Raw genomic sequence first — 26,506 nt, forward strand, 5'->3', positions numbered from 1 at the left:
TTAATGTGTAGAACAGGTTTTTTCAGTTCTACAAAAATCTTCACTGGCTCCATTCTACTTTAGTTTGGAGTACATTTTCACTGTGGAAACTTTCAAATCAGGCGTCAGTGGCTGGACACGCCCCCTTTTGAAGAAAAAATTCTGTTCTGAACTAGAACTGTTCTACCTGACTAGAACTGCAGAAAATAAAATGTGGAGAATTGCGATTTCTAAAATAGTCCGTTCTCCACCAGTTTCTCCTAAAAATCAGGCGCAAATCATGTGGAAACTTGGGCCCAATGTGTTAGTAATTAACTTTTTTTGGAGGGGGTGGGGGAGCTTGTTAATACCCTCCTTTCCTATTCTGTGGATGCAAAATCTGATTTGGATCTGATTTCACTGGTGGTCTTGTATTGCTCAATAATGCTGAGTCTAAGAACAGGTATTTCTTTATTGGTTTTAGTGATGCACAGCAAAACGGTACCTTTCTGCACCCTTTCCATCCCTCAGCGATGTTGCATCCATCACCATAGCTGTCAACAATAGATTCCCAAAAGGGATACTGATCATTCATATGGAGAGCTTAAGACATTTAAGTGGAAGAACCCTATTCACCCTTATACTTGGATACTAGGTTCTCTTTTGAGGGTCTACTGGAGAAGGAGTATTTTGTGCATCTTAATCATAGCCTGCAATATATGCAGGATCAGTGTTTCTTTGTGTGGGCATTTATTAGACTAGTAGATGTGCTTTAAGCACATTACAATTCTAATCACAAATTCAATGGTTCAAATCTGAGCTTTGCCCATTTGAAGGTGTATAGAAGTTGTGCTTCTGAGCAATGGTGTGTTGTCACCTGATTGATACTGTACTGAAGTAAAGCTTTTTGAGTATCTTGAGGAAACTTTTTTTTTGATGATTTGAGGTCATAATGTCACCACATCGCCAAAGAAATCCCCGCGAGCTGAGATCGAGTTTTGGAGATGCCAGAAGTGAATTCTGGCGCAATTCAGTGAGATCCAGCGATGCAGTATGAATGCACCCTGACTTAACCATTGTATAACTTGCAGGTTTAGTGAAACAAAAGCTTGACACATGGGTTACTGCTAAATGTGACTAGATACAGCAGTGATGAACTGAACTGTACAGATGAGGACTTTGTCTAAAATTCAATACCCTGGTCTCTGCTGCGCTAGCTGAACTCAGCCGGTATGACTGTCGGGGCGCTACAATTGGCCAGAGTGCCTCAGACCTGCGGAAGAGGAAAAATTAAGCAGTCTTTGCCCCTAGCCGCATCTAGAGTTCTAACCACCATCCAGTGGCCCCCTGCTGGAAAGTGCATGTGTGTGGATATCATAGGAGACCATTTGGCCCATTGAGTCTGGGCCAGCTCTTTTTGAAGTGCAATCCTGTTAGTCCCACCCTCCCTACTCTTTCCCCACATACGTACAATTTTGTTCTCCAAGTATTTATCCAATTTCCTTTTTGAAGGCTACTATTAAATCTGCATCCACCACCCTGTCTGGTAATGTGTTCCAAATCCTAACCACTCGTTGGGTAAAAATGTTTTTCCTCCTGCTGCCTCTGGTTCTTTTGCCAATCACCTTAAATCTGTGCCCTCATTATTGACCCTTCAGCCATTGGAAACATAGATTAACCCATGAAGAATGGTCACTGTGATAAGTTGCTACAGGATAACTGATGTGTGTGGACATCAGTACCACAACAATGAGTCAAAATATCTGGTAGAGGGAGAAAAGTGGCAGCAGAGTGGGGTTAAAATTTAGTCCCAAATTCACCAATCTATCATTAGAATGTGTTGGGAAGATAAATACTGTACAACAGCTGAGTTTCCTGTAACTGCTGGTCTAACCCAAACTGATTTTTTTATTTAAGATTTTGGCGAAAAGTCCTGGACCTGGAACTGGGCTAAAAAGTAAGTGGCTTTTTAACCAATGGATCAATAATGCAGACAATCTCCCAGCAAAAAGACCTTCAGGGTCAATGATACTACATGGAACTAAATTTTCCCGTTTGACTCCCTGAACTATCAGTAAAATGTTATTCATCAATTTTTCAATTATGATGTGTTCCATCCTGATTTGTCAAACTGTTGCTTTTAGTTTTCAGAAGGAAAGGATGCCAAGATGCTTAATTTTAAAATGGACTTGTTGGTTAAGGTTTTTTTACCCTGTGTAGAGGTTTCATTCTGTTTAAAGTAGCCATTGTTGGTTACCATCCTGGCTAATGTTCGAGGGCAGCCTTTTCTGGCGGTTAAATTTTTACACACAACTCCTGTCCCCTTTCCTCTTGAAAGCATTGATGACTTGTTGGCGGTTTGGGTTCCCTGGAAGCTGGACACCTTCCTGTATCCTGCCAAAGTGTCAGACTATTTGATTGTCTGGGATCAGAGAATAATCCTACCCTCACTCAAATGCCACACGTAGGCACTTGCAATGGATAGTGATCAGGAGCAGTAACTCTAGCTGCTTTTTTATTTCACTCCCTGCCGACTCTTCCTCCTCCTCCCCCCCCAGATTTTGTCCAGTGCACCTGGTTGAACACAAGACCTGCTCAAAGTACACTGCTGTATTCACCTGTGCAGCAATTGAACCTTTTGTTGATTTTTGTGTGAAAATGTGTCGTCACCTACAAGTATATTAAACCATTGAGGTACTGTGCCTAATAACCTGGAGTAATGGGATGTTGATGCGGTCTTCTTTTCAACAGGACAAACCGTAGAGAAAAAGAAGCCTAACCTTAACTCCACAGGGCTTGAAGAAAGCATGCTTATGCCATCTCTAAACTGGGATGTGTCGGCCATGGGATGTAAGTTTTTCCTCTGCTATGTACACACAGATTATTTCTTTCCAGGTTACATCCCTTTCCCTTAATTTCTATCTCAGGAAATACTTTTAACAAAAAAAACCTCAATATAAAAGCACCTTTTAAGATGAGTAAGGTTTGGCATTGAGCTGTTGGAAAATTGTCTGAGACGCTAACTCCAACTTACCTGTTTTATTCATGTCCATGTCAAATATTGTAGTAATGAAGAAAGCAAGAGGGTTCCTAATGTGGTATTTTAGGTGTCTTTACTCACTGGCACCCAATATGTACTAGGTAAAGGCTTACACCTGTGTATGCATCAGTATCTCTTACTTTGTGCATGCAGTAAGCTAGGTATATTGGCTGTAACAGCCTGGTGTTCTGTGATGGCTCAACTGGCTAAGATAGTGAATGGCTGAGCCATGCAGATGAGCAGGGTCGCAGCCTCAACCCGTGATGTGTGCTGCATTAGTCAAGATGGCGGACAGGGTGTCACAATTGGCCTCAGCGACTCTTGGTTTGGGAGGAGAAAATGGGGCAGGTTCTTGCTCCTGGTCACAATTCAGAAATTCCTGCTGGAAATGAGGATGGGATTGGGCTCAGTTATGATGCATCTCTTTTCCGCCCCTGCATCTTGCATACCCTGCCAAGGGTCACTGATTAGGTTTGTCCATGAAGAATGGCCACTTAAATGCTCTGCTGGGCAACTGAAATATTCCTGGTTTGTATTGCCCAGCCGCTCACTGGTTTACGCAGCTGATCCATTGTTGGAACAAATGTGGGCAAATTTCAGTGATAACAGCGATGTATAAAGTGGACACAATGATGGTACCAACATGGAAGGATGTTGGCAAGCTGTTAGTGTAGCTTTTTTTGAGGTTTTAAATAAAATGCCTTTTTAAAAATTGCCTTTTGAGTTGCTGCTGATTATTGTCCGTTTCTGATTTCAGCTGAATATTCTGCAATTGAAATGCCAGAAGCTCTGACCACCATTCAAGAATCTACTTTGGTAAGAAACTGTACACCTTATTTAATGGAAACAGATTTAGGCTATTGATAGCAATACATTGTAGGAAGAAATTCACACTTGCACCAACATATAGACATCAAAATTGCTGCTTAATTTTCCCCCACCTCACATTGGTCCCAGCACCACCAACTGTAGCAATAAACCTGTAACTGCCTGCTCTTCACTTTACTGCCTTAAACAGCTGAAAATTTAGATATAGCCCAGGCTTGAAAGCAAAAAAATGCACTGTTTTTCACAGTAAGTGGACTATTTATTATGCTTTACTAGCATTCTAGTGGCTGCCGTAAGATTATTACATTTCTGGTTGTGTGTCCAAAGTGTATAACGCCATGGCACGCTGTGTTACAGACAAAGTGAGCCAGCACTAGACCTAACTTGCTTTATTTTTCCAAACTTATATTGTCCCTGCTCATCTGAAACTGATGAGCTCATGTATGCTTTTTATCATCCAAATCCAAATAATGCTATCTTAGTTTATATCTTCACTTATCAAAAGCTTCTATGATAGAGTTGGGATAAATAATGGGCTTGGGGGAAAAAAAATGTAGAACTGGTCTTTAATAGTCTGACCCGCTCAATATTGTTGATTAAAAGTCAGACATTAACTTAAAGTTTTAGTAATGTTAGTATGAAAAAAGTATGGGCTCCATCATTGAGACTGCTGTGGACCTAGCTGAACAAAATTTAGTGCTGCATTGCAGTAAATGATATCTCATCTGTGTGACTGTTATCCGTGTGGGTACTTTGACTGCAAGTGTCAGCAGCCTATCCAACTGCGAAGAGCATTACATGGAAGCCTCACATGTGCACTTCCAAACGTTGCTTTATATCCATCAGGAGCCGCAACCCTCGCCTCCTTTCTAAGAGCTCAATTTTCCCCGAGCCCGTTTTCTAGTGTACTTGCCCAAGTTGCGGCGCTTCATTACGTCAGTAGATGCTCCAGAAAAAAAATCTTCGTACTTTCGGCTCTGTTTGGTCTCTACTCTGCAGCCGCGCAGCGTGGCCAGTCGCCTCGGGGGCCTGCTGCACTGGAAAAATGTGCCGGGGCGTCTGCGCGTGCACAGTGGGGGAAAAAGTGACGTTCTTGACGTCTCTGAAATGGCCGTGCATGCGCAGTAGCGCTCAGTTGGCAATCGGCCATTTTTAAAGAGCTACTTGTGTCTGCGTGTCAGATGGAGTGCTGTGTTTCTGTTGGCGGGCAAGAGTAAGATTGTGGGCTGGTATCAAAAGGTTAGTCATGGAGAAGCGGTTTCGGGAGGACCCTGTTCATTCTGGCCCCACAAGTAAAGTAAAACAAAGTTTTAAAAAACTTACCTGTTAGGGCCTCCTGTCCCTAGCCCAGGCCGAGTGGCCTCCCGGTGCGTTCTCCTGCCCCTAGCTCAGGCCGTATGGCCTCCTCCCTCCCGGTCACAGCACCTAACTACACCCCTCCTCCATTCTTTCTCCCCCCTTCTCTTTCTCTTTTCCCCCCCCCCCCCCCCAATCTCTTTCTCTTTCCCCCCACCCGCCCTTACCTTTCCTGTTGCTGCTGCTGTCCGGGCATCTGCTGCACTTGCCTGCGCTGATTTCTTTAGCTCTCCGCAAGGGTTTTCTCGAGTGGCCACATATACTGGCCTAAGTAGAAATGAAGTAACTATTAGCTGGCCAAAGTTGCCTAAAATGGGCAGAATTGGCGTAGGTGGCTGGTAACGCCCCCTTTTGAGCAAAAAAAATGTATCTTTTTTTTTAAAGTGACTAAGTCATTAACGCTGGTGCAAATTGATTGGGGAAACTGGAGATTTTTAAGTTCGGCCAGAAAAAGCAGCCTACTCCAAAAAAAAACAGAGCAAATACTGGGGGAAATTGAGCCCCTCGTCTCCCTCTTACTCCTCTTTAACTGAGGACTCCTACAGCCAGTTGTAACCCACCTCTCAGGGTTTTTTTCCATTACTGCAGCTGCCAGCAGGGGTATGACATGTACACTGTAAATGCCAATATTATTGCTGCTGCTCCACAAATATTCAGAATTGTTAATTTTTTACACAGTTGTTGGTTGAAAGCTTTAGATAATTAAATAGCATTAATGTTCAGCAAAATGAGAGCTAGGTTCCTTTCAAAGTCTGGCTTTTAGTCAAGATTGTTGAACGGGTCAGACTATTACAGACCAATTCTGCATGGTTTGATGTGATGGATTTGGATCTAAGCCACCTAAAAGTACTAAATAGGAAGGTTCACACAGTGCTATATAACTGCATCCTTGTGCAAATATAAGTTTTTCTAAAATACAACTGCCTGGGAACTTTTAAAACTTGCAAGGTTTAAATTTTGGAATGTTAACAAATGGGAGCAATGCATTCCTATCATTAAAATATAACTGGCATTTGGATAAATTGTCAATGGTGAAAACTCCATTACCCCTGGTCAGGGTGTGAGGTGTAAATGTAGCCCTGCATGATGCTGTACATGTGCTAGTCTGAGATTGGTACCCGAGTATAATTGGCCTCTTGGCTATTAAGCAGCAAATTGCTTTAAATGCACGATAGGGATTCTTGTTAAAATCTAATGTCCTGCTTTTCAGTAGTGTGACCTTGATGAGATTGATTGGCGGCTAGTCATCTCTGACAATGAAGCTTAATTTAAATGGAGTGGGAATGCAGGACCAAGTGGAAATTAATTTTGGTGTGTTATGCACTTTGTTTCACTTTGCTCTCCTTGAACAAGCTGGCCCTTGTCACCCTCCAGTACCTCACCCATTCTTTGTGAGCCCAGATGGTGAACTTTAGCCAAACATTGGGAACATCAGAATAGAGTGCATCCCTGTCACTGGAATGCGATAGGGGGTAGGAAGCCCTGGCTTGTTTTCTCCATCCCTTAATCCCCTTTAAAGGGGATGCTGAAGTTAATTGGAGAGTCCTAACTGCGGTCAAACTTAAGTTCAGCTTTTTAAAAAAAAAAATTCTAACCTATGACTGCTCTATGTAATGTTATATATTACCATACTCTGTTGATTTGTTGAGGGATATGCTCATTGAGTGTCCGTCTTGGCTCAGTGTTTGCACACTCTCTCCTGCGTCAAAAGTTGTGGGTTCAAGTCACACTCCAGAGACTCGAGCACAAAAATCTAGGCTGACACTCCAGTGCAGTACTGCAGGATTGCGGTCTTTCAGATGAGGCATGGACATAAAAGATCCCATGGCACTATTGGAAGAGCAGAGAAGTTCTCCCTAATGTCCTGGCCAATATTTATCACTCACCAGCATCACTTCAAAACAGATTATCTGGTCATTATCTCATTGTTTGTGGGAACTTGCTGTGTGCAAATTTGCTGCTGCATTTTCCTACATCATAACAGTGCTTGCATAATTTTTGAACCCACACTTCAAAAAGTACTTCATTGGGCGTGAAGCGCTATGGGACATTGAGTTTCAGAAAGGTGCTATATAAATTCAGACCTTTTATTGTTGCAGTGTCGGTCTTTGAAGGCTTGCTATTTAAAAATGTGTGTAGCGGTTTAAAAAAAGACTGAAGGGCCTATAGTGGTTGTGTTTCTTTAGCTGGCTAGTGTATTATCCTTAAGTGTTAGTTTGACTCATCCAGCTATATATTTAAAAGAATCTAATTTCTTTTGTGCAGATTCCTTCGCTGTCTGAAGAAGATTTAATTGAGGTGCATTGTGTTGATGCATTGCTGTTCTCCTACATGGCCATTATGGTGAGATGCAATAATTGCACTAACATTTAGTTTTCCAGGTTATATCCCACTCTCTTACAGCAGAAAGTGGTAGAAATACACAGCTATACTAGTCTGAGAAAGAAAGATAATATACATCCCATGTGAAAGGTCAATCTATTTTGCTCATTCATCCTCTGACCTTTCTCTTAAGCAGAACTGACTCCCTTTACTTTACTTTACTTTACAGTTGTTCTAATCCTTGGTTCATTTCATCCTTCGCCTCATCCGGCACTTTTAACAACATTTTTTTTTTTCCTTTTCATGTGGCAACGACTGCAAGCTTCAATGACTCTTTGGTCCCTCTTCCCCATCACTTTCTTCTGACCTTGAACGATCCATCCACGACTTCATTCCCTTGCACACCCAACTCAATGAATTCCGAGCTCGACTTCCACATCTTCACCTCCACATCCACTATTTTGGCCAGGCTGCTTTCCCCTACACAAGGGACTCTTTCTTCTGTCTTCAGAATTCCTGTTCCACCTGGACTCCCTCCCTCTGGCTTCTTGCCCCCGCGTGATCATTTTGTTGCAAACTGCTGGTGTGACCAGCCTTGGTTAGTTTCTCCATTCTCATCATTCACGCCAGTCTATCTCCCTCTGAACTTATAGCAGTCCATTCTCTCTGATCTAACCTTGAGATCATGATCATAATTCATCACTTCTATCATTTAATCGTCTTCTGTCCTCTATTTAGTCACAGGCCAATTTTTTTTGGGGGGGCGGGAGGAGATCGATCACACTGGGGGTGACAGATTTTTAAAAAATTCACAGGTGAAGATGCATGTCACCGACAGAAGATCAACTTAAAAAAACACCTTTTCCAGGGTTGGTGGTAATTCAGCAATTTGGCAATTTTGGGCGTAATGTTGGCAGTGTGCATGGGCGGATGGTATGCATATTGCCCGGCGTTTTGTTGCTGATGAATTTTCCGCCAGGCAGTATGTTGGTATTTTTCAATCAATTTCACGATTTTGGGTGGTTTGTCGGCGATATGTCCACCAATTTCGGGCCAATTTCCACCAAGACTGTGACCCTTGGTTCTAGACTTCCCAACCAGAGGAAACATACTCCCAGCATCAACCCTGTCGAGCCCTATAAGCATTTTGTATGTTTCCATGAGATCACCTTTCTGGAATTACTGAGCCTGATGGTATGACGGATCAGAATTAATATCAAGTTGGAAATCTCAGCGGGTCAGGCAGCATCTGTGGAGAGAAAAACAGTTAACATTTCAGGTTGATGACTCTTCGTCAGAATTGGCAAATGTTCAAAAAGAACACATTCTTAAGAAGCACTGAAAGAGGGAGGGGAAGAAAGAACAAAAGGGACGGTCTGTAATAGGGTGGAAGACAGGAGAGATTCGAGCCACAAGGGATGATGGGCTGAATTGAAATGGTAATGACAGAAGTTAGAAAAAGGTTAGTCTAAATAGGGTGTGAATGGCGGAATAATGACCACTTGCCATTGGCGACAAAGGGGTGAGAGAGAGAGAGAGAGAGAGAGAGAACACGAACTTCATTGCAACAGTGCAGGAGTCCGAGGACGGAGATATGAGTGGGGGTGGAGTGGAGAATTAAAGTGACAGGCGACCGGAAGCTCAGTCACACTTGCAGACTGAAAGGAGGTGCTCCGCAAAGCAGTCGCCCAATCTACGCTCGGCCTCCCCAATGTAGAGGAGACCACATCGTAGTATGCTAAATTGAAAGAAGTACAAGTAAATAGCTCTTTCACCTGGAAGGTGTATTTGGGGCCCTGGATAGTGGGAAGGGAGAAGGTAAAAGGGCAGGTGTTGCATCTCCTGCGCTTGCACGGGGAGCGGTGTTGGGGTGACTGCAGAATGGACCAGGGTGTTGCGAAGGGAGCGGTCCCTTTGGGATACTGGGAGGGGGAAGATGTGATTGGTGGTGGGATCACGCTGGAGGTGGCAGAAATGGCGGCGGATGATCCGTTGAGCTTGGAGGTTGGTGGGGTGAAGGGTGAGGACGAGGGGGATCCTGTCGTGGTTGAGCGGGAGGGGAAGGGGTGAGAGCAGAGGTGTGGGAAATAGAACCGACACGGTCGAGGGCCAAGTTAACCATGGCGGAGGGAAATCCTCGGGTTGAGGGAAAAGGAAGACATGTCTGAGGCACGAGTTAGAAAGTTGAGCAGATGCGACCGAGACAGAGAAACCTGGGAGAATGAAATGGAGTCTTTACAGGATGGGAGGAAGTGTAGTCCATGTAGCTGTGGGAGGAAGTGTAGTCCATGTAGCTGTGGGAGTCAGTCGGCTTAAAGTGGATTTTGGTCAAAAGCCTAACCCCAGAAATGGAGACCGAGAAGTCGAGGAGGTGAAGAGTCTGAGATGGACCACGTGAAGGTGAGGGAAGGGTGGAAATTGGATGCAAAGTGAATGCAATTTTCTAGTTCACGACGAGAGCAAGAAATGGCACTGATAGTCATCAATGTACTGAAAAAAGGTTCCAACATCCGCAGTATTTTGCTTTTGCATTAACATCAAATTGCTTTGGTATCTCGCTCATTCTGTCAGGGTCAGTTACTGTCTAACTGCCCTTCATTGTCCATGCTTTTTCTCTCATGAAAAATGAGACTTTCCCATCGAATATTAACTTTTTTTCTTTTTGTAAAAGAGTGCTGATGAACTTGTTTAAAACCTATTCTAGTTGTGCATGTGGACATAATGTTCAAAATTGCTAACTGTCATTTCTTTTTCTCCATTTGTAGAGGGAAAAGAGTTTGGCAAAATACCAAGAACAGGCAGAACGGAACTTGCTGCTGATTGAAGAGGAAAATCAGCGTTTGCGGAGAAAAAAATTCCAACAAAAACAAGCGCTCCTTCTGCAGGAAAAGGAAAAGCAGTTTTATGCAATAGTAGACCAGCAGGTGAGTTAACATTAAGTGGCTGCTGGAGTGGAGGTGTAGATTGTAGTCCAACTTATTCTTTGAGACCCTATTCCTTGTGCAAGTACTCTACACCTTTCTGCATGCTATGGAATGAAGCTTAAAGGTGCTTTCATATTTACCTGTAAATTTCTAAGGGACACTGACTTCTTGTGGTTTTTGTAAATTTCCCCCACCACCACCACTTCCTTCTCCCCACAACTTTTCAGTCGTATGAGCTCTCCTTTGTAATCTAGAGATCTGACTTTTACGTTAAAAGGAATGGACAATCTTAATCTAATGGCAAGTTTGTAAAATTGATGATGCTATTGTACCCAAAGTGGAGCGTTGATTTACTAAAGATTACAGGTGACAAACGGAGCCAAGTTCCTGCTGTCCAGTGATGTAAATGTGCACACACATTCCTACCTAGGCTCTAATGCAACAGCATACTTCCTATTGAGGAACGGAGCAAGTGTGTACTTCGTGTTGGCAGGATGCAAGACCGTGTTGGCATTTTAAAGACTTGGACTCTGCTAATCTGTCTGATGGCTGTCGTGAAGATAAGCCTGGCGTGGAAGTGAAAAGAGTTTGAAACCATATGATCATGATTGGAGAATAAGGGTTAAATATCACTCTTTCAATGTTTCCTCTAACATCTTTGCATTTCATTGTAAAGAGTGTATGGTGAGAGGGGCAAGGAATTACTTGTACAAATCTTTCCCCACCACAGCCAAGATGCAAGGAGAAGCTGGTTGAACAAGCGATTGGCCACAAGTGGCCTTGGGCTGTGTTATGAGCATTCCACTTGTGGAATAAACATGGCAACAAAGAAAATAGCATGTCAAATTTTAAAAAGCGTTCACTCTGGAACAGAGTTATGAAGGATGAGAACAAGGTTATAAAACGGGATATCAAAACTCATTTTTGCATGGTGGACCTGATTCGTTATCCTGGCACTTGGTATGGGTTGTATTCAGCAAAAGTTTTGAAAATGGAAGTGGGTAAAGATAAACCATTATTGCAATTACATTTTAGATTGCATTTTTACAAACATTTCCATAATAGCCATAGGTTTTTAAATGGCTTTTGGCAATTAATTTGCTTCTTATTATTTTACATTGATGCCAACACAGTAATCTATTCAATTCATGCCCATGGCCAGTAACAACAACTTAAATTGCTGAATCAGATACTTGCGAGTGTAAAAGTGCTTACTATTTCGGTACTTCAGCAGACATTTAGTTGTTTTGTTTTATTCATGCATGCACAGGTATTGGAATGTAACCTTCAGGTCGCTTTGCTACCAGGCAAATCCACTAAGCATTATGCACAAGTTAGGAAAAAAAAATAGTTTTACTTATTCATTGAATACTTGTGTTTATATAACTTGGAATTAACCTGTTAGGACAGGAGAATTGTTGTAATGGGGGTGATGCGAGGGCCCCTTGCAAAAAGAAAATAAATACTTGTATTTATATAGTGCCTTTCATAACCACCGAATGCCTCAAAGCGCTTTACAGCCAATGAAGTACCTTTGAAGTGTAGTCGCTGTTGTAACATGGGAAACGCAGCAACAAACTCCCCAAACAGCAATGTGATAATGGCCAGATAATCTGTTTAGTTATGTTGATTGAGGGATAAATATTGGCCAGGACACCGGGGATAACTCCCCTGCTCCTCTTCGAAATAGTGCCATGGGATCTTTTACGTCCACTTGAGAGCAGACAGGACCTCCTGTTTAAGGTCTCATACAAAGGACAGTGCTCCCTCAGCATTGCACTGGAGTGTCGGCCTAGGTTTGTGATAAAGTTCCTGGAGTGGGACTTGAACCCACAACCTTCTGACACTGAACCACAGCTGACAAGATTTGGTTTGGGGGCCCCTACGTTTTACTAGATCGGAATGGAAACATTGGTTATGTCACTTTTTATATTTAAAAAAGAAAAATTATATCTAGTAACTGAGATTCCAGTGGGTGACATTTAGCACTACCATCAATAATAATCAGAATGAAGCATAGCTCTGAACCCCTGACCCGGATGAAACTTTTTCATAGGTCGTATATTGAACATCTATGTTATAAAACCAAGAGGGGAAGAATGGGTCAAGAAAGGAATGTAAATGTGGCGGAACCAACTACTCTATTTTTGCTGTTTTAAAATTTTGCATTTTCATAGTCTATGTATTTATAAGTTTTTTTACAGCCGGATTTGAGCTTATTGTAATCGTATCTTTTGCGCTTAGCTTTGTAATTGTGAATTCAGTTCATTCTAATTGCAGATAGAACTTTTAAGACCTGTGGTGGTGGCTATGCAGCCGTTCAAAATGCAGTACAAATCCTTGGGCCAGGCGCTTGATACAACAAGACACAGCCTTCAAACAAAGAACATTTATGTGTCAGAAGATCCGAGTGAGAATTTGGGTAAGTTCAAGTCCTTGGACAAATTCGACCATTTGATGTGCATGAATTTTGGATTTAGCCTAGTTGATCAAGGCAAAGTGTGTAGTTGCGCAATGCAAACTAGCAGGTCCCAACCAGGTTTGATCCTCAGTTTGTGCTGAGATAGCTGGGGCAGCTGTAGAGGTACTACAATTGTTTTTGTCATACCTGCATTCCTCTTCGCCCACAAACTCCCTTTCATAATTGTTATCCAGATGAGACCCTTGCTGGAAAACGGATGTGCCATGAAGATATGATGAAATTTAGCAGTGATGTTTTCCATGGTTTTAAAAAAAAAATGCAGCAATGCATCCTATCCCATTTCTTTGATACTTGCAAGAAAAATGTGTTTTAGTAGAATTCCCGCTGAGCAATTGGAATCTTGAGCCAGTTATTTTATGTTGCTGAAAGGTACAAAATGCTAAATCTTTCACATTGCGATTTCTTTGGTTGCACAGGGGTTGACTTAACTGCAAGACAGTAAATTAGCTGGTTTTTATTTTTCTTTCAGTTTACGACTACCGACCAATACTTACTGCCCATTCTCATTAGTTACAATGGGCCCAAATTTGGCCCTCCGTTTTTTCCTCCGCACCTCCGAGCCCCCTGCCGACATTTTGCCTCAGAAGCAGCGCTAAAAAAAATCCGTGCGATCATGGCCGATTCTCGGGCCATCTGTGGAGCTGGCATGGCGTACAATAAAGAGGGGGGGGGGGGGGGGGGGGGCGGAGCTAGGTCCGTGCTAGCCGTGCAGAGCCGGTAGGGTGGCAGGGCCTAGTCTGAGTGAGCGCCAGCAGCACACGCATGCGCGTTGCAGCGTTCGCGCATGCTCAGTGGGGCATTAACAGCCTCCCCCCCGCAACAGCCTGCCGCGTTCTTTCATCCCTCCCCCCCCCCCCCCCAACAGCCTGCCGTGTTCTTTCTCCGTTTCTCTCTCTCTCTCTCTCTCTCTCTCCACCCCCCACGCCTTGGCCGAACGGACTCCAGCACGGCCAGCGGGTGCATAGTTCAGTTTAAGGTAGGATTTGATGCAGTACTTTTATTTGTTACTTTAATTATTTACTTCACTTCTTTATTTTTTATTGAATTGTTATTACTGCTTGTGCTTTGGTGCTTGAAATGTTGTTACTTGCACCGATTCCTTAACTAAGTAAGGTCTTTCTGTGCGGACAAAAATGGACACATATGCTGCCCTGAGTTAGTTCAGTACAACTTTTTTCTGGCCAAATTAGCATAAATGGTATAAGTGGCTGGGAACTCTCCTTTTGGGGGGAAAAAAAACTGACCTAACTAACTCACTTACACTGGCGCAAATTAAATGGCCATATTTGCAACTAAAAAGATACACCAGAAAAATCAAGTTACACCAAAAAAAAACGGTGCAATTCATGGGGAAATTTGGGCCCAATGTCTCCATGGAACAACTATAGTTGATACCAGAGAGATCCAATATAGACAGATAGCAAAGCAGCTTCTACAGAGCTAACTCTATCATGTTCCCATTGGCAGTACAGGTACAATGTTCGGAATCCTCGGGACTGAGTCCGTTCCGGATTTCAGACAAGAAAATCGATAGTCTGAAATTCAGAATCCTCGACCGAATCTGTGCTGGGTTTTGAGTGGTGAGGTCCGAAGTCCAGCAAAGCCTGAAATCCAGCATTGTTTCGGTTGAGGATTCCGGATTTCACACTTGATTTTCTTGTCTGAAATCTGGAATCCTCAACCTAATCTGCAGGATTTCGGGTTTTGGGACAATAATTCCGGATGACTCCATCACCTATGTGCAAAATGTCTGATTTTTGGACAATTCCATATTTTTGGAGTTCCAGGTTTGGGATGTTGCACCTGTAGTACTTTGTTGCATTAGCCTGTGTCCAGTTGTGTCTCCTCCTCCAGTACAGTTCCAAAGGTCCCTTTCTTCATGTGTGATGTTTGCCAGTGAATGTTGAGAAGCTATTCAACTGCTGAATATTTCAACGCACACCTGGCTGGCCTCTCATTCTACCCTATGTAAACTAGAGGTGATCCAAAACTCGGCTGCCCATGTCCTAACTCGCACCAAGTCCCGCTCACCCATCACTCCTATGCTCGCTGACCTACATTGTCTTCTGGTTAAGCTTCGATTTCAAAATTCTCATCCTTGTTTCTAAATCCCTTCATGGCCTCGCCCTCCCTATTTCTGTAATCCAGCCCACAAACCCCCCCCCTCTGAGATATCAGCGCTCCTCTAATTCTGTCCTCTTGAGCATCCCTGATTATAATCGCTCAACCATCGGTGGCTGTGTCTTTCTTATGTTTCCTTGGCCCCAAGCTCTGGAGTTCCCTGCTTAAACCTATCTGCCTCTGTCTCTTTCCTGCTTCAAGACGTCCCTTAAAACCTATCTCTTTGACCAAGCTCACCTGCCCTAATTTCTACCTAATACGGTTCGGTTTCAAATTTTTTCTCAATACTCCTGTGAAGTGCCTTCGGATGTTTCACTACATTAAAGGCGCTATATAAATACACGTTGGGGCATTACAGCCTAATTCAATATATTGGCCATACCCCAACATCCACATATACACTTTTCCAGCATGGACAGCTGGATAGTGATCGGGAGAAGTATCCACTCCGGCTGCCATCAACTGATTCAGCACAGACCAGGGATCAAACCTGCCCAGTTCTACACTAGGTATATGGCTTAATCAATTGAGTCATTGAGAGAGCCTTGTAATATGCATATTTTTCTCCTGGATGCTCGACAAATAATAAACTACAGCAAGGAATTTATTTTTATTTGGCAAATAAGAGGGAGAGAAGAGAACTGCACTGACCTTCATTAACTGCCTCCAGTGGGCTGAGTCATGGAATGGACTTGGCTCAGGAAGCATGGTTTCCTCTAAGGCTTTTTGGATGCATTGATTTAATTTGACACCAGTCAAAAATCACACACATTTTACCTTGATGCAAAGCAACATTGTATTAATGCAGGATCTCTTCTTGCCATCTTTAGCTGCAACCATTTATTTTATTTTTAAAACTTGGAAGGTAATACATCATAACCAGTTTTATTGGGTTTTTAACTTTTTTTACAGAGTGCTTATTATTTCTCAATGCCAAGCTGTATGCCAGTTATCAGCTCCTGCCAGTGAGGCTGCAAGAATGTGCACTAAAGTAGTTGGCTGACATTCTGCAGCTTCCTCCCTAGTATCTGATTGTTGGGATCTCACAGCTGATTATTACTTCGATCTTGGGAAAAGCACTACTTCCTGTAATATTTTCCCATTTCCCACATCGTTGAATAAGATTGCTAATTAAATGCTTCAATAGGGACAGTTTTGTGCTGTGGGCCTGTTCCCAGTGTGAGCTGGATTGAGACTGCCCAAGCTTCTTTCTAGTCGGTACTTTGCAGACTGAGGCTGCTTTTTCGTCCCATCGCTCTAGTCAAGATTTTAACCTGAGGCCCAGAGATTTTAACAAACTTATCTGATCAGCTGCACCACACAGTCCCCTGAAGCTTTTTGACAAATATAAATCTGACATTCTAATGTGCAGCAGATTTGAGGCAGTCTGGGAGTTGCCTATTTTGGGTTGCTGGATCAGTTACAGAAGATAAAGTGGGGGGGAGGGGTGGGTGCGTTTTGCCTGTTTTTGTAAATGCAATTCGCACAGGTGGTGACTTGATGGGCCGAGTGCAACTTAAATTCATCTAATTTTCCCTCGGTGGAAGGGAGGGAAGTCGCTGACTGACCGGTTGCTTTTCACACGGAAGAAGAATCAGATTCCCCCTTGTTGGGCTCATGTCTTTCATAGAATCATAGAAATTTACAGCATGGAAGGAGGCCATTTCAGCCCAAATATCCGCGCCGGCTGACAAAGAGTGACCCAGCCTAAACAAAAAGGGCCATTGTACAGCAAAATTCTAAAAGGACAAAGGGTGTTAAAAAAACAAGTCTGAAGGCTTTGTGTCTTAATGCAAGGAGTATCCGCAATTAGGTGGATGAATTAACTGTGCAAATAGATGTTAACAAATATGATGTGATTGGGATTACGGAGACGTGGCTCCAGGATGATCAGGGCTGGGAACTCAACATCCAGGTGTATTCAACATTCAGGAAAGATAGAATAAAAGGAAAAGGAGGTGGGGTAGCATTGCTGGTTAAGGAGGAAATTAAGGCAATAGTTCGGAAGGACATTAGCTTGGATGATGTGGAATCTATATGGGTAGAGCTGCAGAACACCAAAGGGCAAAAAACGTTAGTGGGAGTTGTGTACAGACCTCCAAACAGTAGTAGTGATGTTGGGGAGGGCATCAAACATGAAATTAGGGGTGCGTGCAATAAAGGTGCAGCAGTTATAATGGGTGACTTTAATATGCACATAGATTGGATTAACTAAACTGGAAGTAATACGGTGGAGGAGGATTTCCTGGAGTGCATAAGGGATGATTTTCTAGACCAATATGTCGAGGAACCAACTAGGGGGGAGGCCATCTTAGACTGGGTGTTGTGTAATGAGAAAGGATTAATTAGCAATCTCGTGCGAGGCCCCTTGGGGAAGAGTGACCATAATATGGTGGAATTCTGCATTAGGATGGAGAATAAAACAGTTAATTCAGAGACCATGGTCCAGAACTTAAAGAAGGGTAACTTTGAAGGTATGAGGTGTGAATTGGCTAGGATAGATTGGCGAATGATACTTAAGGGGTTGACTGTGGATGGGCAATGGCAGACATTTAGAGATCGCATGGATGAACTACAACAATTGTACATTCCTGTCTGGCGTAAAAATAAAAAAAGGAAGGTGGCTCAACCGTGGCTATCAAGGGAAATCAGGGATAGTATTAAAGCCAAGGAAGTGGCATACAAATTGGCCAGAAATAGCAGCGAACCCGGGGACTGGGAGAGATTTAGAACTCAGCAGAGGAGGACAAAGGGTTTGATTAGGGCAGGGAAAATGGGGTACGAGAAGAAGCTTGCAGGGAACATTAAGACGGCTTGCAAAAATTTCTATAGATATGTAAAGAGAAAAAGGTTAGTAAAGACAAACGTAGGTCCCCTGCAGTCAGAATCAGGGGAAGTCATAACGGGGAACAAAGAAATGGCGGACCAATTGAACAAGTACTTTGGTTCGGTATTCACTAAGGAGGACACAAACAACCTTCCGGATATAAAAGGGGTCGGAGGGTCTAGTAAGGAGGAGGAACTGAGGGAAATTCTTATTCGTCGGGAAATTGTGTTGGGGAAATTGATGGGATTGAAGGCCGATAAATCCCCAGGGCCTGATGGACTGCATCCCAGAGTACTTAAGGAGGTGGCCTTGGAAATAGCGGATGCATTGACAGTCATTTTCCAACATTCCATTGACTCTGGATCAGTTCCGATGGAGTGGAGGATAGCCAATGTAACCCCACTTTTTAAAAAAGGAGGGAGAGAAATAACAGGGAATTATAGACCGGTCAGCCTGACATCGGTAGTGGGTAAAATGATGGAATCAATTATTGAGGATGTCATAGCAGCACATTTGGAAAGAGGTGACATGATAGGTCCAAGTCAGCATGGATTTGTGAAAGGGAAATCATGCTTGACAAATCTTCTGGAATTTTTTGAGTATGTTTCCAGTAGAGTGGACAAGGGAGAACCAGTTGATGTGGTATATTTGGACTTTCAGAAGGCTTTCGACAAGGTCCCACACAAGAGATTAATGTGCAAAGTTAAAGCACATGGGATTGGGGGTAGTGTGCTGACATGGATTGAGAACTGGTTGTCAGACAGGAAGCAAAGAGTAGGAGTAAATGGGGACTTTTCAGAATGGCAGGCAGTGACTAGTGGGGTACCGCAAGGTTCTGTGCTGGGGCCCCAGCTGTTTACACTGTACATTAATGATTTAGACGAGGGGATTAAATGTAGTATCTCCAAATTTGCGGATGACACTAAGTTGGGTGGCAGTGTGAGCTGCGAGGAGGATGCTATGAGGCTGCAGAGCGACTTGGATAGGTTAGGTGAGTGGGCAAATGCATGGCAGATGAAGTATAATGTGGATAAATGTGAGGTTATCCACTTTGGTGGTAAAAACAGAGAGACAGACTATTATCTGAATGGTGACAGATTAGGAAAAGGGGAGATGCAAAGAGACCTGGGTGTCATGGTATATCAGTCATTGAAGGTTGGCATGCAGGTACAGCAGGCGGTTAAGAAAGCAAATGGCATGTTGGCCTTCATAGCGAGGGGATTTGAGTACAGGGGCAGGGAGGTATTGCTACAGTTGTACAGGGCCTTGGTGAGGCCACACCTGGAGTATTGTGTACAGTTTTGGTCGCCTAACCTGAGGAAGAACATTCTTGCTATTGAGGGAGTGCAGCGAAGGTTCACCAGACTGATTCCCGGGATGGCGGGACTGACCTATCAAGAAAGACTGGATCAACTGGGCTTGTATTCACTGGAGTTCAGAAGAATGAGAGGGGACCTCATAGAAACGTTTAAAATTCTGAAGGGGTTAGATGCAGGAAAAATGTTCCCAATGTTGGGGAAGTCCAGAACCAGGGGACACAGTCTAAGGATAAGGGGTAAGCCATTTAGGACCGAGATGAGGAGGAATTTCTTCACCCAGAGAGTGGTGAACCTGTGGAATTCTCTACCACAGAAAGTTGTTGAGGCCAATTCACTAATTATATTCAAAAAGGAGTTAGATGAAGTCCTTACTACTCGGGGGATCAAGGGGTATGGTGAGAAAGCAGGAATGGGGTACTGAAGTTGCATGTTCAGCCATGAACTCATTAAATGGCGGTGCAGGCTAGAAGGGCCGAATGGCCTACTCCTGCACCTATTTGCTATGTTTCTATGTTAATCCCACTTTCCAGCTCTCGGTCCGTAGCCCTGTAGGTTACGGCACTTCAAGTGCACAACCAAGTATTTTTTAAATGTGGTGAGTGTTTCTGCCTCTACCACCCTTTCAGGCAGTGAGTTCCAGACCCCCACTGCCTTCTTTATAGGTAGTTGCATCTTTGGAGAGCCTTATGCTGATGTTCTCTTTACAGAGGAGTTGAAAAGTCATCTAAAGATAACAAAGCAGCTTCTAGATGGACTTGGATTCAGAACAGACATGGATAATTCAAAAGCCTTGGCTGGAATTAAGGAGCTTGGAACGGCTGTTACAGAGGCAGATACCGAGATGAAGAGGTATTGGCACACAATCCCTTTCAAATCATTTGATTGGAGTTCTTTATTTGTATCATTGACTGCTCTCTCTAACTACTTTAGATGACTCAATTTTGCTTTTGTCACTGACTTTGCTAATCACACAATTTTGCTAAATTTTATTTGAGTGACTTTCAGCCCATTTTTTATTTAAAGTGTGTGTATGCGTATATATGTACATGTGTGCATATGTATATATGAATGTGTATGGACGTGTATTTTAAAATATGGTGCGGGCATGAAACAATTTTTAGTGTTCAATCCCGAATCTAGCTGAAAAAATTGAACATGTCAAGTCAGTACTAGCCTCAGAAGCATGAGAAAGGTGTCGGCCCTGACTCAGAAACTAGCTGTCTTATAAATTCTTGGGGCGAGAATAATTTACAAATAAAGGGTGTGTTTTGCAGTCATATATTTTAAAGGAAAGGACACTGTACAAATAATTTATGCAGAATTTCCTAAAAACCATTCTGGTTTGCAGTGATTGTCAAATTCTATTTTCATTATAGAATAAAATCAGGATTTTTTCCCCCAGTTCTTTGGGCTTATACTCATTGGAGTTTAGAAGAAAGAGAAGTGATCTTATTGAAACGTATAAGATTCTGAGGGGGCTTGACAGGGTAGATGCAGAGAAGATGTTTCCCCTTGTGGGGAATCTAAAACTAGGGCATAGTTTCAGAATAAGGGGTCGCCCATTTAAAACCAAGATGAGGAGTAATTTCTTCTGAGGGTTGTGAATCTTTGGAATTCTCTACCCGAGAAAACTGTGGAGACTGGGTCATTGAATATATTTAAGGTTGAGAGACAGATTTTTGAGCTATAAGGGAGTCGCGGTTTATGGGGTGGTGGCCAGGGAAGTGGAGTAGAGGCCAAGATCAGATCAGCCATGATCTTATTGCATGGCGGAGCAGGCTCGAGGGGCCAAATGGCCTACTCCTGCTCCTATTTCTTATGTTAAAATGATATCATTGGAGTAACTCTGCACTTTGGGCATCTTGTCGATTCCACTTTGAAGTTGATATTTACATTTTTAATTTTGGCTACAATGTGCTGTAAACTGTAAAAGATAAGTTACGGAATATGATGTATGCTCCATTTGTGGCATTGACTCTAATTTACTGGCAACTTTTACTCGTGATGAGTTGGGTCAGAAACATTTGTAGGTTATGTATCCCATTCTGAGTTCCCCTCTATTCGCACGGGGAGATAATGACCATGAAAAGACTGACTTGTTCTACTGATTATTTGGCAGACACTGTTTAAGAACAAAACCCCACTTTCAGATCCGTGTGAGACAGGCACTGAATTTGTTAAACTATGGCTATGCACTGCCTTTTAAAGTGAGGAGGAGAGAAACCAATGCATTGTGCATGTCTCTTTAAATAATGTGCAGAGCTGGATCATGGAGAACTTTTTAATTGTATAAAAGTGGTTTAGGTGGCCCACTATGGAACAGTTGTCACTGGGGTGGGATTACCTGTGGTCTCCTACCCAGTGCGGAAACCTAAACTCGTGCTAGTTTGATCAGTTATACAGTGTGTATTTTATGTTAACATAAAGTGCATTGTCTTTTATAAGTAGCTTCCTGTACTGATCAATATGATTTTGCTTATACAGTGAAATCTGCCATAGATTGATTTATGTATAAGAGACCTGGTGTCCAGAATAACCAGTTGATGTCAATGCCAACAATCTACTAATCAATCCGACTCGAGCCTGAAGTCCTTCCCAAAGATGGTCGTTAAAGACTAGTTTAACTCCATCTGAGTTAAAGAAAGACTTGCATTTATATAGTATCTTTCACGACTATTGGACATCCCAAAACGTTTTACAGCCAATGAAGTACTTTTGAAGTGTAGTCACTATTGTAATGTAGGAAACGCAGCAGCCAATTTGCACAAAGCAAGCTCCCATAAACAGCAGTGTGATAATGATCATACAATTTTGTTTGTGATTTTGATTGAGGGATAGACATTGACGAGGACACCAGCACTAATGCCCCTGCTCTTCTTCGAAATAGTGCCATGGGATCTTTTACATCCACCTACGAGCAGAACTGGCCTCTGTATAACAGCTCTTCTGAAAGACGGCACCTTTGACAGTGCAGCATTCCCTCAGCACTGCATTGGAGGGTCTGTCTAGATTTTGGTGCTCAAGTCTCTGGAGTAGGACTTGAACCCACAACTTTCTGACTCAAAGGTGGGAGTGCTGCCCACTGAGCCACGGCTGATGGTGGATTTCACTCTCTCCAAAGCTGCAATATTATCTTCACCTGTGAGAGAGCTATTGATAATGGAGCTCTTATGATTTCATGAAAAGGATAAAGACAACACAGTGGTATACAAGAAATGCATCCATACCGAGAAACACAACTGTGGTACAAATGAACCATTTCTGTGATCTCTAGCAGGGCAGGGCTGCAGTATGGATGTACAAGTGGGCTGTTCCTGAAATAGGGAAACTGAGAAACCAGACAGACTTTCCACTCCTGATTACTGCCTATTCACTGCTCCTGGGAAAGTGTGTGCATGTTGTGGACAGGATTGAACTCTGTCCAGTCTTGGATGAGCTGCATTTCCTCCAATTAAATGCCATTGTCTTCGGCCCCTGCCACAAATCCATATCCTCACCAGTGATTCCATCCCCCTCCCGGCCACTGTCTCCGATTAACATTGACTGTTTACAAACTCAATGGCATCTTTGACCCTGAGCTGAGCTAACTACCCCATGTCCTCTCCATCTCAAAGACCGCCTACTTCCACTTCCCTAACCTAGTTTATCTGCTGCTGAAACCCTCTTCCGTGCCTGTGTTGCCTTTAGACTAATATTCCAACACTCTCCTGGCCAGCCTCCTGCCCTTCACTATCCATAAACTTCAGCTCATCCGAAGATGGGATTGCCCGTATCCTATCCCGGTCCCTAATACGTCAAATTTAGAATTTTCATTGTGTTTAAATCCCTTCATGGCCTTGTCCCCATCCTATCTGAAATATCCTCCAGTCCTACAACCCTCAGAACTCTCTCTTCTTCCAATTCTGGACTCTTGTGCATTCCCCACTCACTTAGCCCCACCACTGAAGGCCATGCCTTCAGCCATCTAGGCACTGCTGGAATTCCCTCCCTAAACTGTACAGCTCTACAGCTCTCGCTTCGCTTTTAACACCGTCTTATTAAAAAAAAATCGTCTCGCCAAGTTTTTCTTTACTCCTTTTCATATCTCCTCCTTTGGCTGGCTGCCAATTTTTGTCCGATTACGCTTCTGTGAAGTGTCCTGTGTCGTTTTACTGACACTAAGCTGGGTGGCAGTGTGAGCTGTGAGGAGGATGCTAAGAGGCTGCAGGATGATTTGGACAGGTTAGGTGAGTGGGCAAATACATGGCAGATGCAGTATAATGTGGATAAATGTGAGGTTATCCACTTTGGTGGCAAAAACACAAAGGCAGAATATTGTCTGACTGGCCACAGATTAGGAAAAGGGGAGGTGCAACGAGACCTGGGTGTCATGGTACATCAATCATTGAAAGTTGGCATGCAGGTACAGCAGGCGGTGAAGAAGGCAAATGGCATGTTGGCCTTCATAGCTAGGGGATTTGAGTGTAGGAGCAGGGAGGTCTTGCTGCAATTGTACAGGCCCTTGGTGAGGCTTCACCTGGAATATTGTGTTCAGTTTTGGTCTCCTAATCTGAGGAAGGACGTTCTTGCTATTGAGGGAGTGCAGTGAAGGTTCACCAGACTGATTCCTGGGGTGGCAGGACTGACATATGAGGAGAGACTGGATCGACTGGACCTGTATTTACTGGAGTTTAGAAGAATGAGAGGGTTTCTCATAGAAACATAAAATTCTGACTGGATTGGACAGGTTAGAGGCAGGAAGAATGTTCCAGAATCAGAGGTCACAGTCTAACGATAAGGGGTAAGCCATTTAGGACCGAGATGAGGAGAAACCTCTTCACCCAGAGGGTGGTGAACCTGTGGAATTCTCTACCACAGAAAGTTGTTGATGCCAGTTCAATAGATATATTCAAGAGCGAGTTAGAAAAGGCCCTTACGGCTAAAAGGATCAAGGGGTATGGAGAGAAAGCAGGAAAGGGGTACTGAGGTGAATGATCAGCCATGATCTTATTGAATGGTGATGCAGACTCGAAGGGCTGAATGGCCTACTCCTGCACCTATTTTCTATGTTTCTATTAAAGGTGCTATATAAATGGAAGTTGTTGTTTGGCCCTACTGCGATACCTCTCCCCATAGTTGACAAACCTGACGACGCTTTTTATCTTAAGCTTGCATATGAAAACTAGACTCTTGGACAAGTTACTGGCAGTTGACCAGTGTGTTTGAAACTATATTCCTCAACCCAGGTCACTGTGCTCAGGAGAGAACGGGAGAATGTCAGAAGGAAAGGAATGCAGCAAAACTCCTTTTATAATAACCTTATTGAAGTTATATCTGTGTACCAAATTTTGCTGATATCAATTAAATCAATGCCAGTGATATTGGAACCAATGCTACTGTTTGTTGCAACGTCAAGCTCTAGCCTCCTGTGCATGCGTTCCCGACCAGTCAGAAATCTGATCTTGTCATCCAAGGGGGTACCAATCAGAACTTTGGTGTTGTAAATAGACACTGCCTTTTCTGACTGAGTCATTGGCTCTGTTGTTTGCTTGATGTGAAAGATATCAAAATTCTTAGATGGGAGCTAGCTCGAACGCTTATTTGGTTTATTCCATTCTGTTTTTTTTTAAAACAATCTTGTTTACTTTCACAGATTTTTTGCTAAGATCGAGGAACTGTCTTCGTGCGTCAGCAGAGAGACTGCTCTTTTACATCAGGAGCTCGATGAACATGCCTTGGGGATGGAAGAGTCGGCGAAGGGAATTTTCAAATAGTCATTGCTCCCTTTGTAAGATTAATTTGATCTTTAATAAAATAAGTTTGCATCCCTTGGTTTGCATCATTTGGTTCCCAGATGAAAGGAGGCTAGGTGGTTTTCTCCATAGGAATTAAGGAAATATCTCCGAGCAAGTCATTGTCACCTTTTTTTTTGCCAAGGAGGCAGTCATTCCCTCTGGATTGGATAGTCTAGTTACCTCTGATTTGGGGATGCTGCATGTCTCAAGGGGGCAATAAAATATGCAGTGAAGAAATGGGTTTTTCCACTTGTGAAAACAATTACTGTATGTCTGGGAATCATGCTTCACCTCATCTTCAAAGACTTCTTCCTGTACTAGTCTTTACCTTTGTGGTAACTATGAATTGGATTTCTGAAATTGCTGATCAGTTAGTTTAAGCACCAAAGTTCAGCTGTGCATGAAATACAAAGTTAGTATGCAGGTACAGTGAGTAATCAGAAAGACAAATGGAATATTGGCCTTTATTGAAAGGGGATAGAGTATAAAAGCAGAGAAGTCCTGCTACGATTGTACAGGGTATTGGTGATGCCACACCGGGAGTACTGCATGCAGTTTTACATAAGAACGTAAGAAATAAAGCACAAGTAGGCCATACGGCCCCTCGAGCCTGCTCCGCCATTTTATACGATCTTGGCTGATCCGATCGTGGACTCGGGTCCACTTCCCTGCCCGCTCCCCATAACTCCTTATTCCTTATCAGTTAAGAAACTGTCTATCTCTGTCTTAAATTTATTCAATGTCCCAGCTTCCACAGCTCTCTGAGGCAGCGAATTCCATAGATTTACAACCCTCTGAGAGAAGAAATTTCTCCTAGTCTCAGTTTTAAATGGGCAGCCCCTTATTCTAAGATTATGCCCCCTAGTTCTCGTCTCCCCCATCAGTGGAAACATTTTCTCTGCATCCACCTTGTCAAGCCCCCTCATAATCTTGCACGTTTCAATAAGATCACCTCTCTTCTGAATTCCAATGAGTTGAGGCCCAACCTCCTCAACCTTTTCTCGTAGGTCAACCCCCTCATCTCTGGAAGCAACCTTGTGAACCTTCTCTGAACTGCCTCCAAAGCAAGTATATCCTTTCGTAAATATGGAAACCCAAACTGCATGCAGTATTCCAGGTGTGTCCTCACCAATACCTTGCATAAATGTAAGAAGACTTCCCTGCTTTTATACTCCATCCCTTTTGCAATAAAGGCCAAGATACCATTGGCCTTCCTGATCACTTGCTGTAACTGCATACTAACCTTTTGTATTTCATGCACAAGTACCTCCAGGTCCTGCTGTACTGCATTTAAATCTTTCTCCATTTAAATAATAACTTGCTCTTTGATTTTTTTTCTGCCAAAATGCATGACCTCACACTTTCCAACATTATACTCCATCTGCCAAATTTTTGCCCACTCACTTAGCCTGTCCTTTTGCAGATTTTCTGTATCCTCCTCACTCATTGCTTTTCCTCCCATCTTTGTATCGTCGGCAAACTTGGCTACGTTGCATTTAGTCCCCCCTTCCAAGTCGTTAATATAGATTGTAAATAGTTGGGGTCCCAGCACTGA

General features: G+C 43.1%; 1 protein-coding gene across 1 annotated transcript in view; it reads left to right on the top strand.

Moving 5' to 3' along the window:
* The window catches only part of haus8 (HAUS augmin like complex subunit 8), a 35,311-nt gene extending 10,327 nt beyond the window's left edge, over window positions 1-24,984 (top strand). The window contains exons 4-11 of the mRNA XM_070860804.1: window positions 1,876-1,915; window positions 2,710-2,808; window positions 3,756-3,814; window positions 7,448-7,525; window positions 10,270-10,428; window positions 12,709-12,850; window positions 19,885-20,026; window positions 24,810-24,984. Coding sequence (XP_070716905.1) covers window positions 1,876-1,915; window positions 2,710-2,808; window positions 3,756-3,814; window positions 7,448-7,525; window positions 10,270-10,428; window positions 12,709-12,850; window positions 19,885-20,026; window positions 24,810-24,930 — 840 coding nt within the window. The 3' untranslated portion in view covers window positions 24,931-24,984. The remainder of the gene's footprint in view (window positions 1-1,875; window positions 1,916-2,709; window positions 2,809-3,755; window positions 3,815-7,447; window positions 7,526-10,269; window positions 10,429-12,708; window positions 12,851-19,884; window positions 20,027-24,809) is intronic.
* Window positions 24,985-26,506: the final 1,522 nt, after the last annotated feature.

This window comes from Pristiophorus japonicus, chromosome 18 (genome assembly GCF_044704955.1).
Source record: "Pristiophorus japonicus isolate sPriJap1 chromosome 18, sPriJap1.hap1, whole genome shotgun sequence".
Taxonomy (NCBI): domain Eukaryota; kingdom Metazoa; phylum Chordata; class Chondrichthyes; family Pristiophoridae; genus Pristiophorus; species Pristiophorus japonicus.